Source organism: Camarhynchus parvulus, chromosome 2 (assembly GCF_901933205.1).
Source record: "Camarhynchus parvulus chromosome 2, STF_HiC, whole genome shotgun sequence".
Taxonomy (NCBI): domain Eukaryota; kingdom Metazoa; phylum Chordata; class Aves; order Passeriformes; family Thraupidae; genus Camarhynchus; species Camarhynchus parvulus.
This window is the reverse complement of record NC_044572.1, coordinates 105,313,150-105,329,238: the sequence shown is the minus strand read 5'-3', so window position 1 is coordinate 105,329,238 and position 16,089 is coordinate 105,313,150. Positions and strand designations below refer to the sequence as shown.

The 16,089-nt window shown below is 41.5% G+C and overlaps 2 protein-coding genes across 5 annotated transcripts in view; one reads left to right on the top strand and one right to left on the bottom strand.

Moving 5' to 3' along the window:
* OSBPL1A (oxysterol binding protein like 1A) overlaps positions 1-3,553 on the top strand; it is a 77,263-nt gene extending 73,710 nt beyond the window's left edge. For all 4 annotated transcript variants that reach the window (XM_030970451.1, XM_030970432.1, XM_030970442.1 and 1 more), the window contains one exon: positions 2,392-3,553. In XM_030970451.1, the coding sequence (XP_030826311.1) occupies positions 2,392-2,494 (103 nt within the window). In that variant the 3' untranslated portion in view covers positions 2,495-3,553. The remainder of the gene's footprint in view (positions 1-2,391) is intronic.
* Positions 3,554-11,139: 7,586 nt separating this feature from the next.
* The window catches only part of TTC39C (tetratricopeptide repeat domain 39C), a 37,181-nt gene continuing 32,231 nt past the window's right edge, over positions 11,140-16,089 (bottom strand). Inside the window, exons 13-14 of the mRNA XM_030971357.1 lie at positions 14,343-14,381; positions 11,140-13,713 (exon numbers count right to left, since the gene is read on the bottom strand). Coding sequence (XP_030827217.1) covers positions 13,624-13,713; positions 14,343-14,381 — 129 coding nt within the window. The 3' untranslated portion in view covers positions 11,140-13,623. The remainder of the gene's footprint in view (positions 13,714-14,342; positions 14,382-16,089) is intronic.

The following is a 16,089-nucleotide window of genomic DNA, read 5'->3' as shown; positions in this document are numbered from 1 at the left end:
TTTGCTTTCCAGGATGTTTCTAAAGCTTTGGCAGAAAATTCCTGGTGTCTGATCTCTTTAGTAGGAATGCCAGGTGTGGCTGCCTATAAAGGATGAACGTTAAGTTTAAGGAGAGTTGTGCTCTGGGGGAAAAAGTGCATGGTGTGAAGAACTGTCCTACCCATTCCAGGTCATCTGTAGGTCTTATTCTGCAGTGCATTATGAGCTCAGATCTAAACTGCTGCCATTTCTTTGCCACAGAAAAACAGGTTTCTTGCTTTGTCTGGTAGAATTCCTCCTTCCTAAGACAATTCTCCAAAGTGTCCAGTGATTTTTTTTTTAATATATATAATTTTATTATTCTGAGTCCACTTTACAAGTGAGGTCTTGGTGTTTCTCAAGAGGTGATTAATGTTGAACACTTACTATTTTAGATGCTGACCAGTAATCTTAAGTCTTGGATAAAAATATTTAATTCAGTTCTGAAATACAGCAGTGGTCTGTTGATTTTGATGAAGTCTGTCCCATCTTCCCCACATCACTGACTGGTTTAGGTCTTACATGTCTCTCAGTACTTCTCACTGCCTTTCCCCTTCCTATTGGAGAAGGTGGACACTGGAGGAGGGGCACTCTGTCCTGACCTGTACAAGTGTTGAGGACACACTAATGAGCAGTGGGGTGGTAGAATTTCTTAATCTGAGAGGTGAGGTCACTGCTTATAGCCCTGTCTCACAGCAAGTGTTTGGCTTTAGCTCTGGAATGAGCTGCTGTCACCAGTGAACTGGACACCTAAGCCAATCCAGACACCTCTTATTTGGGAATAGCTGACTCCTCCTGTGGGAGGAGAAGCAGGAGTGAGCTGTGTACAGTACTAGGGGTGAATGACTTCTGTTGACTTCAGTTAACCTAACCAGGGCAGCAGGAGAACCACTGGAGTGTTCACCTGGTCAGTAACTCCCAGAAAGGCAGCACAAGGCATTTCTTCCAGCACAGCTTTAATTCCTTTGAGCCAAGCAAGACTTGCCTGTTAGCTACCCTGCTTTGTAACACAACCCTGCAGTACTGGCGGCCTTTGGGTTTTGCCTTTTAAAGAGATCAAGTCAGATTTGGTTCAAATGTGCTTTTTCTGAAACATTATGGTGCTGGAGAAGGGAAGAGCAGAGTTAAGCAGGCTGCCTTGCACACAGATCATTTACTTAAGTGACAGTGGTCACTACAGCGAGTCACAGAAAGAGACAACTGGCTTCTGCGGTCAGTGAGAAGTGAAAGGAAGCTGTGGAGCACATTACCACAGAAACAGCTTCTACCAAGCTGGCTCGTGCCATAAATGTGGCTTGGCAAAATACAGAAGGAAGTTAAAATGCTTGAGGTCTGGTACTGTGCACTGTTGAGGCACAAGATTGAGTAACTGGGCCAAACAGAAGGTGGCATTCACTGTGTGCTACATGGTGCCTCCAGATTAAGCAGGAAGAGAGAAGAAAGGAAAGAAAGCAGGTGCTCAACATCAGTGTTTCTATTAATAACAAGCTTAGTAAAAGCTTGCAAGTAGTTCTGTGCAGATGGAATCAGTTTTCTGGGCATTCACATTGAGTCTCCTGCTGCCAACAGTGTAACACAACAGAATTAACTTGTAATAATCCAGAACTCCTCCTGCAGCCTGTGGGTGATGTTGCATCCTCACTGAGGGTAGCTGGCACACTTGTTCCGAGTTTCCTGCTGCTCAAACCAAAGGGAAGGAAGCTAATGCACAGGCAGTGGGAACAAGGACGAGTCACCTGTGAAGAACAGAGAGATGAGTTATACAGGGATGGGGCAAGGAAGGCCAAGGCGAAGCTGGAACTTGGCAAAGCATGAAAAAAAAATAACACAAAGGGCTTCTACACATATGTTAACCAGAAAAGAAAGGTCAAAGAAGGGGATGGTTTTTAAGGTGCTTTCCAGCCCAGGTCACTCTACAATTCTATGATGAAGTGCATTGCAAAACAAGGCTTTAAAAAAACAAGGGGTAATTTAGATCCAGGGATATATTTGTTTTCAGGACTGCAGTGCTTGTGGTGTTTACATGTCTTGCAAAAACTGTTACTGCTTGTGCATGCCAGAATGGTTTTTCAAAACTGCTTTGAAATAAAGCTGTATCTGTCCTTTTTTTATGCAGTAATCTTGGCAGCTTCAAATGGCAAAACACTGGTGTCAGTAATTCCATCTCAGAGATGTTTAAGCAGTGTTGCAAATGGGGAAATGTAATCACTGAAGATGACTTTAAACTCACAAATGTAAAACCAAGAGGACTCCTGCAACAATTATTTTGTGCTGTGTATTTTATACCATCTGCTGAAGATGCAGCAAAGCAGTTCTAAACCTGTACAAGTGAGTCTTAATAGCTTCACTAACATGCTGTGTGTTTCCTTGCAGATGGTTCCACCAAGGCCCCAATCCCCACACTGGTACACAGGACTGGCTTTACTCTGGCAACTACTGGGACAGAAACTACTTTAATTTGCCTGATATTTATTAAAATGCAGTAAGGAGCCTCTGACTGATACAAATAAGTCTTCATCTGTTTTAATGTTTTCCCTTGTTCTACTTATCTCCTGAAAATACTGACATGTTATCAAACAGAATATTAAGCATCTCTGCAATAAATCTGGTGGTACATGATCTGCAGTCCTAACGGTAGGGGAATAACTTTTCTGGCTGATGGTGGGTCCTGCATGGACAAAGTTGCTGTGCTTTCAAGCTGCCCTGAGTACACCTATATTAGGTTGTGGTGTCTGAGGAATAGAACACCTTCAGCTGTTCTGTGAATACTTTATTTTGTAGATAACATTGGCACAAGTAAAACTGGTTTTATTTATTGTGACATGGGAATGTTTAAAAAGCACACAAAGTAATTGCAATATTCTATTCTTAAATGAAGAAAAGGGTGTCACTTCTGTAAAGATGTAATTTTTCATAAAGTGACTTTTCTTTTACTAAAGTAATTCCCTTGAAGCCTGAGCTCTGCTCAGGGGATTCCAGAAGTGTTCCCATCTCTGGAGCAGTAATGCAGTTGTTTAAGCTGTTAACATTACTCAGAGGTTATTTATTCAATGTTTTGTGCAGTGTGTTTTGAATTTTGCTCTCCTGTTTTGCTACCAACCTTATGATTTAAGGAATTAAGAGCCATTTAAATATCTACAGATTTGATTTGAACTGCACACTAGTAACAGGTTTTAAAAGAATCTGTTTCATGCACTAGAAGTTCCGGTGCCCAGCACCACTGCAAGAACCTAATCAGTCCAGGAATGACCTGGTGGAACATGGCAGGGGGACAGGACTGTGTCTGTACTGTGCAAACTCCCTGCAAGGAAGTCTTGTGCATTTCAAAGGTAGTACAGCACCTCAGTGAGGCCTCCTGTGCACAGCTGCTTTACCCCTTTTCAGTGGGGTGCATTCAATCTTAGTCTGTTTATACTGAACTGTGTACAGAGCTTCTAGAGGGCAAGCTGCTCTTTGTACAGTATTTTAACTGCTGTCCGGAGGTTAGTGTTAATTGAATAATTTAATTGCTACTAAATAAAGGCTTCAAAACTTCTTGCATCTAGTCTAAAGTGAGTGGTGTTCAACAGTGCTGACCCCTTCTGAGCAAGCCTCATCCAAAACCTGCTGCAGTGAGGACAGGTACTGTGTTTCCCTGTGCTCCATGGACCTCTCTTCTCCATAAACAAGGAACAGTCTCTTTCTAGGGGCTGAGGAGGGCTGGGGAACTGAGCTTTGAGTGGACTACTGAAACTGTTAATAAGGCAATGAGATGCTTTCTATTTTTATTCTAGGCACTTCTCACATTACCCAGGTCCTGATGCTGAGACATATTTGCATAGATAAGGGAAAGCTTTTTCCTTGGCAGCTTTTCCTGTGAGGGGCCAGCTCTCACAGTGACCTGTAGATGCAGGATTTTAGTACCTGTTCTATCTGCAGAAGCCTCTACTCTGGCCAGAGCTTCTTGAAATCTGTCTGGACTGCTATGCAGCTTCCAGTTGTGAGTCAGAGATCTGCAGAAGCAGCCTGGCTGTTGGGCCAGTGCAGGTCACACAGCACTGAACGCTGAGTGCCAAGGAAAGGAAAGCATTTAGTTCCTGCCTGCTCCCCATGACTATACCATGTCAACACACTGAGAGGCTGGGTGGCTCCTCACTGGAACAATTCCAGCAGATGTGGCAGTGGGCATAGTTCACACAAAGCTAACATTGGGGACGTTCAACATGGGAATGCAGTTCTAATTGCTCGTGCTTTTTTTTGTACATTTGCTTAACATTATTTGATTTATTGCAATGTAAACTCCATCCATCCTGACCACTTCCTGAAGTGCAAATGGCCTCTCTTCTCTACCTGTTTAAAAATTAACATGAACTCAGTAGTTAAGTGTGGAAGAATTTCTTTAGGTGCTACCTAAATGCACTCCAAGGGGAGGATATTCTGCCCCACTCTGAATATTACACAAACACTAAAAGTTCAGGCTACAGGCAAAAAGACATGTATAAATGTGAGGTTAAAAATGCAGTTCTTTCAGACTAAAATCAGAGCAGGACTTGCAAACAATAACAAGCAGAGAAAAGCAATGTGAGTGTGTTATATAGGACAACTAGTTTAACCAATCATCTCTATTTTATTTTGAAAAGGCATAAATTAAGTTTCTAGTAGTAAAATCCGAACAGTAGCATGTTCCTATGTGGGAAGCAAGCATTGTTCTTCAGTACCCTGCTCTGAGTATGGGGTCTGATGTAATTAATGGTAGCCTGTCCTTGCAGTACTGTAACTTTCTGCAGGAGCACGTAGTGTGTACTACTACCAGCTGGTCTTTGCAGACATCCCATCAGCCAGAGGGATGGCCACTGGGAAAACACTGGCTGTGCATGGCTTAGCTGCGCTTCCAGCTGCAGAATCAGAACCAGGGCTTGCTGATTTCTCATCAGGCAATGTAGTAGATCTCCTCCTCTTTGAACCAGCAACTGGCTGTTCCAAACATGGCATCGGTAAAAACAGGTTTCCAGTCCTGTGTGTTTGGAACATCAGAGCCCACTAGAACAAAAAGTGGAGAATTTACTGACTTAATTTTTCTGGCATCACATAATTTGGAGCAGGTATTTGTGACAGCTGACCATGTTGTTAATCTTTTCCCCTGGAAAAGCTGAGCATTGCCCAGGAATAAGGACCCCCACCTCCAGCAGGACAAAGGCTTCACGGTAACTTTTACCTTGTCTCAACTAAGTTAGACAACAGAAGGTCCATACATTAGAGTGTGGTGGATATCCCAGTCACCTGAGGCAAAAAAGACACAATTGTGGGAATCAGGAGCAGTTAGTTTCAGTCATATTGTAAATCTTTACGTCTTAAACAAACACACCTAGACCTAGGGAAAGCAAGCATGATACAGAAGGGATCTGGGACAGCAAACACCATTTGTTATGTAGGTGACAAACACTTGCAGCCCAGAAAGTAAAAATGAAAAAATAAAATGTTGTCACAGCAGAGGCTATTTTGTCCAGTATTTCTGAAACTGAAGTTTGACAAAGTTGCCTAAAAGTTTGAGTTTTTTTACGAAAAGCCACTGTTAAACTAGAAATCTACCTAAGCTCAACTCTCCTTTACAAAAGGCTCTGTTGTTCCAGGGAGAGGGGAGGAAGGACAGCTGCAGGCTGGAGGATTTCTCCAGCTGGGCAAGGGCTGAGCTGGGTATATGCCACCACAGGGAAGAGATGCTGGTGAAGGCCTCACCTAGAAAGATGGGCACCAGCTCTCCTGCTCTTTTGGAAGGATGGCTGCAGAAACTCACCAAGTCCAGCCACCACAGGCAACCACCACCATTTTTTTCTAAGTGAAAAAACTTAGGTCACTGCTGGAATAAATGATCTTTCAGTCAAGGAAAATCAAAACTAAGGCTCCAACTAGTCACTAGCTCCTCTCCTTAGCCACAGGGCACATGGATTACATCTTAGGTCCCTAACACCTGCTTCAAAAAATACAGGTTTTCAGCAAGATTATTTTGCATCAATGGGCACTTTGCCATCACTCTTACCTGCCTCTTTGCCCTCAGGAGTACAGAGTCCCGGGCAGAGCCACATTTCATGGACCAAATAGCAGTGAAATATAACACAAGTATTGGGGCCAGGCAGACAGTGTTGGTTCAGTAGTTTCTTAGAAGTCACCTCTAACCCTGCATTGCACTGACAAGAGCTGATCTTCCATTTATTTACCACTAAGCTTTGGAGCTGGGAGCTGGAAATGGGAAGATGACATGAATGCCCAAACTTTCTTACCTGACAAGACAAACTTGCTCAGTTTGATTTCAGTTGTGCTGTAGATTCTGCTCTCTCAGGCCGCCAAATAAATCATCATCAGATGGACCTATGGTTGTAGTACTTGAGGCCTGGCCTGCATTTAATGGCTGCTTCAACAGATAATTTGTTTGGTCTACTAAAGGGAATTACTCTGAAACCTGCTCTATAAAAGATGGAACCTCTGCATCCATAATCATCATCCCAACACAATGCTACAACCTCACCGGTTGAGGTAACCTTGGTTTCTCTGCAGAAAGGTACAACCTGTAATGGATCCTTAGGAGCAGGTGATGGTGGAGGTGAAAGGAGATCATTCTCTGTAAAAACAGCACAGTAGCAGAGGAGAAGGCAAGTCTTTCAATTCATCATCACAGCTCAGCCCTGAGCTGCTTTCTGAATGACATCAGAAATTATGAGACATTATTCAAAGCATTAGAGCTAAATGCTCTCTGAAAAAACATTATTCTCCCTGCCAGCCCAAGCCAAGTCAGGCCCATTTATAACCTGTCACTGTTGGGCAATGCCAGAGAAAGGAATGGCTGCCTTGCAGCTGTGCAATCCAGTTAGCTCCCTACTGGTGCACGAGTCCCAGATCCTATACTGGCACTGTGGGTGGGAGACTCCAGAGGAAATCTTGCTCCCAGCCCAGGTGCTGTGAGTGTCACTGCCTGGGTGCCTCCTGGATGGTTGGACAGGGATGTTTCCTTAACACAGGCATTCAGGTGACAATTCTCAATTATGCAGCCACTCTCTCATCATCTTTGAAAAGTCACAGCAGTCAGGCAAAGCCCCCAGTGACTGGAGAAAATGGAGTATCACATCTGTTTTTAAAAAAAGGTGATGAGGACTGTAGGAGCCACCAACCAGCCAGCCAGCCTTACCTCTGTGCCTGGTAAGGCCGTGGTACAGATCATCCCAGAAGATACATCAAAACATATGGAAGATGGAGAGGTGGTTATGGACAGCCAACACAAGCTGCAGCTTCTCCAAGGGCAAACAGTACCAGACTAATCTAGTGGCCTTGGATGATGGAGTGACTGCATTAGTGGACAAGGGATGAGCTACAGCTGTCATCTACCTGGACTTCTGGAAGGCCTTTAACAGCCCCTCCCAACATTCTGGCTGCTAAATTGGAGATACATGGGTCTGATGGATAAGGAAGTGGCTAGAAGGGTGGAAACAAACCAGCACTAAGTGGACCCTCAAGGGTCTGTACTGGGACAAAAACTATTGGTAGCAAGGCTGTAGCAGACTTGTTACTGTCTCTTCAATGACAGCAGGATCAAGTGTGCCCTCAGCACTTTTGCACATGACACCAAGCTGAGTGTGGTGCAGTTGATTTACCAAAGGGAAGAGATGCCATCCAAAGGGATGGACAGGCTTGAGGACTGGGCCCAAACAAGCTTCAGGAAGTTCAACCAAGGCCAAGTGCAGGATCTTGAATCTGCCCACAGCATTCACACATTCCCATGAGCTGCTGCCTTTTCCCCCTCCCCACAGTACCATGAAACCTGCTCCTGCTTTCTGCCACTGACCTGCCTAATGCCCAGCACAGGCAGCACCCTTCTAAGCAAGTGCCTTTGCCAAAACCTGTTTTCCTTACTAGACATTTCTTCCAGGGCAATTCGTCCCCTCAGCCTCAGGCTATGATGCCATCACACAATCAAATGCTGCAACTTGTGGAAAGCAGAAAGGCTGCAGCCACATCCCACCCCTGTGGTGCACAGACCACCCCCTGCTTCCTGCCTGGTCTTTTAACACAGGTGACATACAAAACCCAAGGGATTTGAACAAACTACAAAATACAGCACCTGAGAAGCAATGTTGGTGGCCTTGGTGGCCTCTGGCAGGGGCTCAGAGGACACAGCTGGAGACTGTAACTTCTTCAGCCACACCCCAAGAGGAACCAGGTTATTCCTTCATAAAGGCTTTGTTTGTACCAGGTGATCAGGGCAGGTGACATTTGCGTCCCAGCACACATTATTAGTAGGTACACAAAAGATCATTTTCTGTTCCAATACAACAAGCACAAAAAAGGTTACCATGTAGTGCTGTATTTTCAAGGTTACCACTGTGTTTTGGAGGATCGTGAAGACAGAAAGATCACAGGGGCAAGGCATGATCAGGAGTTTGCTGAGGGATAAAAACTTTAACCACAAACATTGCTTTAGATCAGCCTTCATTATAGGTGGAAAACCATCATCTACCTACCTGCTCTTGCATTCTTGGATGTCTGCATCTCTACACAAACTGGAGGGGACCTCCAGCAGTACTGAAGATTTAAAACTCACTGGGGCTAAAGCATTTAGAAAATCTTTAACAGCTTCTTTTTAAAAGTAACATACTTGCAGCAGAACTCTCTGCTAATTTTGAATGATTTTCCAGTTCATTCACAGGAAAGTATGCTAATGTATACTCACCACAAAATGCTTCTTGAATCCTTAGTAATTTCTCAAGAAAACTTCTCACATTATCTTTTCAGTCCTGGAGAGTGACAACACAGATGAGAATATTTAAAATGTTAAATATTCGTATTTTATGACTTGTGAAACTAGGAAGAAGAGCTTCCTATAGAAAGAATCTTTCAAGAATTTATGTATGAGAAGTAGAATATGCATAATTTTTGGAGTAGGGAGAGCAATCCAAAGTCTAGATTTCTGTACTGAGAGCACATGGAAACAACATGCCTTGATAAAGGTATTACACATACCTGAATGCAAAGGTAGCCATGATTACTTCGAAATCATCCCCAGTGAATACCGAGCAGAGGAGAATTTGCACATTTGCTTCTCTGGAAAACTTTCAGAACTCTAGGTCTGCAAAGCTCTGCACAGCAAAAGCTTCAAAGATGCTTAAGTACAGATGTCTTAAACCACAGAAAAATTTATTACCAGAGGTGACAGAACTGAAACATAAACCTCCAAAAATATTTGAAAAGGCTGCAGGACCTAACATAAAATTGTGTGTGTCTGAAACGAAAGAGCAGCTATAGGAAAAAATATGTCTGGAAACTAATTCACTGTGCTGGGACTTAAATGCTGGTTTTGGAAGCCACCAAGAGCAACCTACCAGGTACTTTACTAACACACATCACCCTTTGGCCTCATAGGGAAGGGCCTGTCAGCCCATGAGCAGTCTGCCCAACTGAGGTCATTGCCTTGTACATTTTGCCCCTTTGCAAAATTAACAGCTTCCAGACAATGTTGAAATCTAAGAGCCTGGGCAGAAGTTCAGCAAATCAAGGTCCCAGATAAGCTTTATTTTTCTACCAGGAAAGGGATCAGGTCATTCATTAACTGGGAAGAAGTCTATGTCCCAGCAGTACAACTATCTTTTCTCAATATAATAAACATACTGCTTTTAGTGAACGACTGGGAGGTCGTTATTACAAAAATTATTTTGCTAAGCAAATTCTGACAATCTCTTTCTCCCTTCCTTCTCAAATCCTCAAGTCAAACAAGTAATTTTTCACCTTTTAATCTCTTCCCCTCTCCCACCTGGGTTTCTCCTCTAGGTAAGCACAGCTTGCCAGAAATGCCTGAAGAACACTGACCAACAGCCAGTCCTGCTGAGCTTAACAGATTACTTGACTGGAACACCATCATGGAATAGGTCACATCAAAAGACAAGCAGCATTTTGGAAAAACCAGCAATGGAAAAATTAGGGCTAGCAGTAAGACAGCTGCACATGAAGTCCCCACAGCTGACTCTCACTGGTGGTTAACACACAGGGGGTTCAGTAGATTGTCAAGATCTTGGGCTATTGTGCAAAGGGGTTCTGGACAGAGGCAGGGAAGAATTACAGTAGGTGCAACTAATATGCACCTACCCTGATAACCTGTGGCGAGTCCAGCTGTGAGGTCCAAACACACATCAAAAAAGTAATCAGATATAGAAAAAATTCAGCATTTAATTCTGGAAAGGCTGCCTCAATTTGAATTTCTGTGTGGTAGGATATGGGTGGGGAAGAGGCCAGGTGAGCAGGAACACTTTTCACCATCTCCTAACAATGGCACACTTTTGTGATTTGAACAAGTCTATTACTCCTAAATTTCACTTTTTCTTTGTGCTCTAGGCTGCCTGAAAAGTTTCTGACAGATGCCACTGGCTTCTCAATTGCCTTAAAATAAAATATAAGCATAAATTTACTTAAGATTAGCTTAACAATATTTGTTTGGGGTTGCATAAATTCTAATGAAAGTGCTTCCTACCACTGTTGGTGTTTCATAATGACTGCTGGAAAGGGAAGTTGAGTGCTGTACAGGCTACTCTGTTTCCACCCCACTGCAAGGTTTGATCAGGCCTACATCAACCTAACACCTGCTCAGACTTCAGCAGGTACAGAGCAGTTCTTAAACACAAGCGCAATCAATTGTTAGAAAGGCAATCACATTGTTGCGAACTGAAAAGCAATTCAGTACAGGATTTGGGGATTATTTAGGAATAAAAGCATAACTAGAGTGTGAAACAAGCATTCAAAGTCAGAGAAGAAATTAAAGTGCTTGGTTTAGAGTAAATTAGAAGCACTTTTCAAAGATGTAGGAATGCAACAAATACAATTGTATGTGGTTCTTTTTCTTCAGTGATGAACAAGTGAATTTGAGATCTTAAAAATGTACCTTAAAGCTCATTCACTCTATGGTTGAGCTCAACACGAAGTAACTCACTTGCTAATCTAGGAGACTGTAATTATACTGGAAGAAAAAAAGGCTGGAGGCAATTGCTAACTAGAAAACTTTGTTACAGAGTCACTTAACATCCCAAAAGTTTTCCCAGTACTTGGTATCACCTTGTTCAGGAGGCCACTAATTAGAAGTCAAACTCAAGAAGCAAAGGAACAAAATTCATGTCCACATTTCTTTTAATTTTACTCAGAAATATAAAAGTGCAAGTTCTGTAAATTAACAACATTTACAGTACATCACAATAAATATGCCACCTGGTGACATCTAAAAATTCTAGTTATTTATCTGAAATGAGTTGTACTGAGATAAAAACTGCATCAACATCAACAAAAAATACCTGTCCCAGTAAAGATGGCCTTAATATATTACTTAGCAAGATGCATATTCCATTATTGCTATTAGACCATGCCTCCGAGTTCCACAGTATAAAAACTTACTAGTTTACACAAAAGACCATTGATTTTTTTTTTTCTCATCACAGGCACAATCTAACATAAAAAATAATTTTGCCATATACAGTGTAGGAGGGTCTCCTACAGAGAGGGGGGAGGGAAAAAGTAACTAATACAGAAACATACAGTTGTGATGATTTGCTAAGCCCACAGGAAAGCTGCACTTTGCACAGAGTTATTGAACTGTTACATGAACATATAATGTCTTTCTGTACCCACTCCTGGCCTGGTGAGAACAGGTCTTTTAGTAAATTTATTACAATTTTCTAACTACCTCCAAGTATGCAGACTCTAAATATCCCAACACAAATTGCATGCAGGTGCTTTGTGTCCTGAACAGCCAAGTCTCATATCATATTTAAGGAGTGTATTTAAAAAGAATTTTGCCAGTAGCTGCACCATTCCCAGTTATTTACCCAGAACAGACTGTCTGATTGAAAAACATTAAAAGTCAGATAGGACAAAATAAGATTTCAAGTACATTAAAGCCCATTTTTAAAATAATTATTTGAACTCTAAGCAGTCACTATATACATATACAATATATCATTTTCTAGTCAATATTTATTTGGATTGACCAAATAAGGTTGAACACCCATTTATGACTCAGTATTACTGTCAAAGTGGAATAAAAAAATCCCAGTGTACTACCTGTAACACACCTAGATTATACAAAAATAAAACTGCTTTATAAAGAGTTCCTCCTCTCCTTCAGGAACTGCAACAGAAGTGTTAAACTGCTCTAGGAATGCCTTTCATAGCAGAACTGTGTCTTTCTAGAGAGAAATAAAAGTGTCTCAACCATTTCATTTTGCCTACCAAACAGGACATTACTTCTCTCCTCCATATCAGTCTTGCTTTAGATGTAACCTCAAAAGCAAATCAATGAAGGTTAGGTGCGGGCAAAATCTAGAACTTTGGCAACATGCTCTACAAAAAGGTAAGAAGAAACAAAAAAAGCTTAAGCTAAGGAACTGTTTAAGGCAACCTGACCAAAGTAAAAATAAGGCTTTTGGATAACTATTTCCAAGGATATCCAGTTTTCTTAGCTTTGCAAAGCAACACAATTCAACTAACTTTATGGTCAGATTTCCATTCATAAGCTTCTTTAAAAAATATTTACCTTCCTAGAATATAATATTAGCTGAATATAAAACATAAGGAAATACTACACATTAAGGACAAAAGTAAAAAAAAAAGCTACAGATAAGCACACTGATGGCCAAGTATTAAAAATTATATGGTCATGACAAAAGTTTTAGGCTCTCTGAGGTATTTCAATAACTTGACATCACAGGCTTGAAATACTATACAGAGACTGAAGATATTGTAATATTGGTGTAACTACCAAAGCAGTTTTGTGGGTTGTCAGTTTTTTGGTTGTGGGTTTTTAAAATACCTTTAAAGGTCATTGCTGTAAGGATCCAGCAGCTCAAATGAAAAACATGCAAAATCTTAATATGGTATTCAGAATGTAAGAGCCAAAATAAGAACTGCCCAAGCAGTAGCTGCATGTCAAAGGATTTGTCTGGAATGCACCAGAAGCAAAGAACTTAAATATTGACATCACTGATATCATACATATGAGCTAGGTTGGGAGGAAAGGGATAAAGAACAAAGAGGGGTGAGAGATTTAAAATTTACCATTAGCCATCATGAGGTAACTGGCAAAAGCCACAAAAATTTAATATATCTGATTTTTGTGGCTGAACAGTTTTTCTCCTCCTCCTGTGTGCTGGCTAATACATGGAGAAAAAGGAGTATTCTGACCACTTCCAACTTCAACATTTAAACCAATTACTTATATTGCATTATTTTAATCAAACCAAAAGTGTTCCTCCTGGCAAATTTTAGGTGTAGACCTGTTTTTAAAGGTAAAAATCAACCTTGCCAATGTTGTTGAAGTAAATAATGTGCTTATTAGGCTCACCCACAGAGTTACAAGTAATTGTGTTCAGCTTGGTTTGAACAAAATAAAAAATGAAAAGTTAAAAACACAAGGTCACTTAACCTTCTTCCTGGTTGATTTATGTTTAGTTAAAATTGTAATGTTTTTACTCAGCCATACTAGGAAAGTGTCTCTGGCACAAGTGGTTTTCAGAAGAAAAGCTGGACTTCCCAACAGCTCTTTCTTCTGCTTCATCCTAAAGTGCAGGAACTGTGGGAAAGGATAGCAAGCCTTCCTGATGGTCACTGTGGAACCACTTCCCTTAGAGAGGCTAAGGCTGCGTGTATGCGGACGTGCAATCTGTTCTCAAAGTCATAGCCAGTAAATTCCTCCTGAGGGAAAAAAAAACAAGGAAAAAATCCCAAACATATACCTATTAGCCTCCTTCACTTGAGGATATGCAGATAATTTTCCATTAATGCTTAAAAAATCATGTTACAAAAGAGTCCAAAGAAAAGAGGTGAACTGGCTACTGCATGTTGCAATACCCCCATATTACCCACAGCAAAGGAATTATTACAGAAATTCCAAGTTGGTAAAGATGGCAGATTGAAGCCCATATAGTTGAAGAGCACCTGAGGGGTTCTACTAATCAAAAAGCTCCAGAAAATCCCAGCAGGCCCATAGCAGGAACCAGGTGGAAGAGACAAGGAATGGAGAATTGTCATTTTTAAAACTTTTGTAGCCAAATGTTGCTTGAAAAACTGATCAAGATTAACACTTGCAGGAGCTGTCAGTGATGTGGGCTCTGTGTGATGGCTGACCTGGCAGCACATACCTATGGAGCACACATAAATGTGTATCATGCACGTTAATGCACATCTACATGACAGGAGTCGATTACAGGTGAGGGACACCACCACTTAACACCCACTCCCCCTTCCCCAAACCCCTGAAAACACAACCTCCCGAATGCCCTTTCATTTTAGACAATTAAACCAGAAAATGCCTTAGTTTTTACCTTGGCTTGGAGCAGTAAGGTTTTGCCTCTTGGCACAGTCTACAAAAAGACAAACATTGTATTGGAAACACATCACAAATGTTACAGAAAATACTTTGAGTAAATGAGCTGGTGAGACTGGAGTAGCATCTTTACTTTTGAAAAAGGTACGGAGCAGACAAAACCCTTTCAAATTAGGAAACTGGAAATACTAATGAGATACCCAGGAGAACCACTATTATGTATTTCTAGTCTTCTACAGAAAAGGTGAAATTACAGAAATTACAAAATCCTATTCCCTTCTCTTTCTTAACCATTATGGAGCTCTAGCACAACACCCCAGCTACTAAATCAAATTTTGTATAAACAGGAACCACTCACCTCTAGTTCTAACTCTTGCTTTCCCTTACCCCATCCCATTTTGTTGAAGTCAAGCATCATTTACTTCCTCATTTTCTGAGTGCCACGAGAGGGAGTCTCCTCCACATCCTTCATACACTAAATGCTACCGCAGCTCCTCCAGCTGAGGCTGGTTCAGCCCTCAAACACCCTGCATGGGGCACATTCAGCTACTGTGTGCACACACTGTGCGTAAAGCAGGAGGAAGGAAGGACTGCTCTCCTGTTCTTCAAATCTTAACATGCCTTCACTACCCACATTTTTTAGGGTTTTTTTTACAGACACTTGACATGATATCAAATTTAAACATGAACGTGGAAAGAAAGCCAGCAGGAACTGGGACTCAGACCTTCCTTCCAGGCTTTGAAGCCCAGCTCTAAGTCTTAGGGCAGCATGGTTTTCAAAAAGAAAATTAGTTTTAAAAGCATTTTCTAGTTTCTAGTTCTGTCCTTTGTTATGATAATTGTCTTTGTTGAAAGATTTTCCTCTCCTTCCCCCTTTAAGGGGAAGGCTCAACTCTAACTAAATGTGACAACAGCAAAACCAACTGAAAACAGAATCTGAAGAATATGAGATACTATCAGCTCACTACTTCATACACCACATACAGTGAAGGGGGGGTTCAAGTGATTACTCTGTGACCACCTCCCCACTAACCTGCCATCTGATTAACAACACAAGGTGGCATAAACTCCAAGGACTGGTGTCACACACTTAAAGAGAGAAATGGCACCAAGAGTGCTGCACAAGCTGCTCTGGTTCAAGATTCTTTGAGGTAGGGTATGTGTAAAGACCTGAACAATTAAATGTACTGTCAGCCAAGCCATTTGGGCAATCTGAAAGCCAGGTGGATTATTTTCTTCCACATCCTGAAGAACAAAACCCTCACCACTCAGGGTGGAAGTCAAAATGCCCACACAAACAGCTTTAATGGAATTTAAATGACTTAAAAAACCACTTGCTATTTTAGGGAGGTATCGAATTCTATTTGGAGAGGATAAGTACAGGTGAACTTTGAATGGCATCCCACAGGATATTAAATAGGCAAGAAAAGGACCCTAGGCATCTACCACACTAAATACCACCTGCAGACAAGAAATCCCTGCCTACCCAAGGCCTTCTGGTGAGGCCTTTGTTGCCACCAGCACCAGGAACATTCTCAATATTAAAAAACTAAGACATTGTGACCTAAAACACATTCCATTTCTTGGATTGAATCCCCATCCTCCACAAAGTTGTAGGTTTCTTTACGGTAGGTATAAAACAAATTTTTAAAACATCATATGCACAGTCACCTACAAACTTTATTTCATTCTTTGCATACTGATATGTTGACTCCTTCCACTGCTTTTCTAAGTGTAAAAATAGG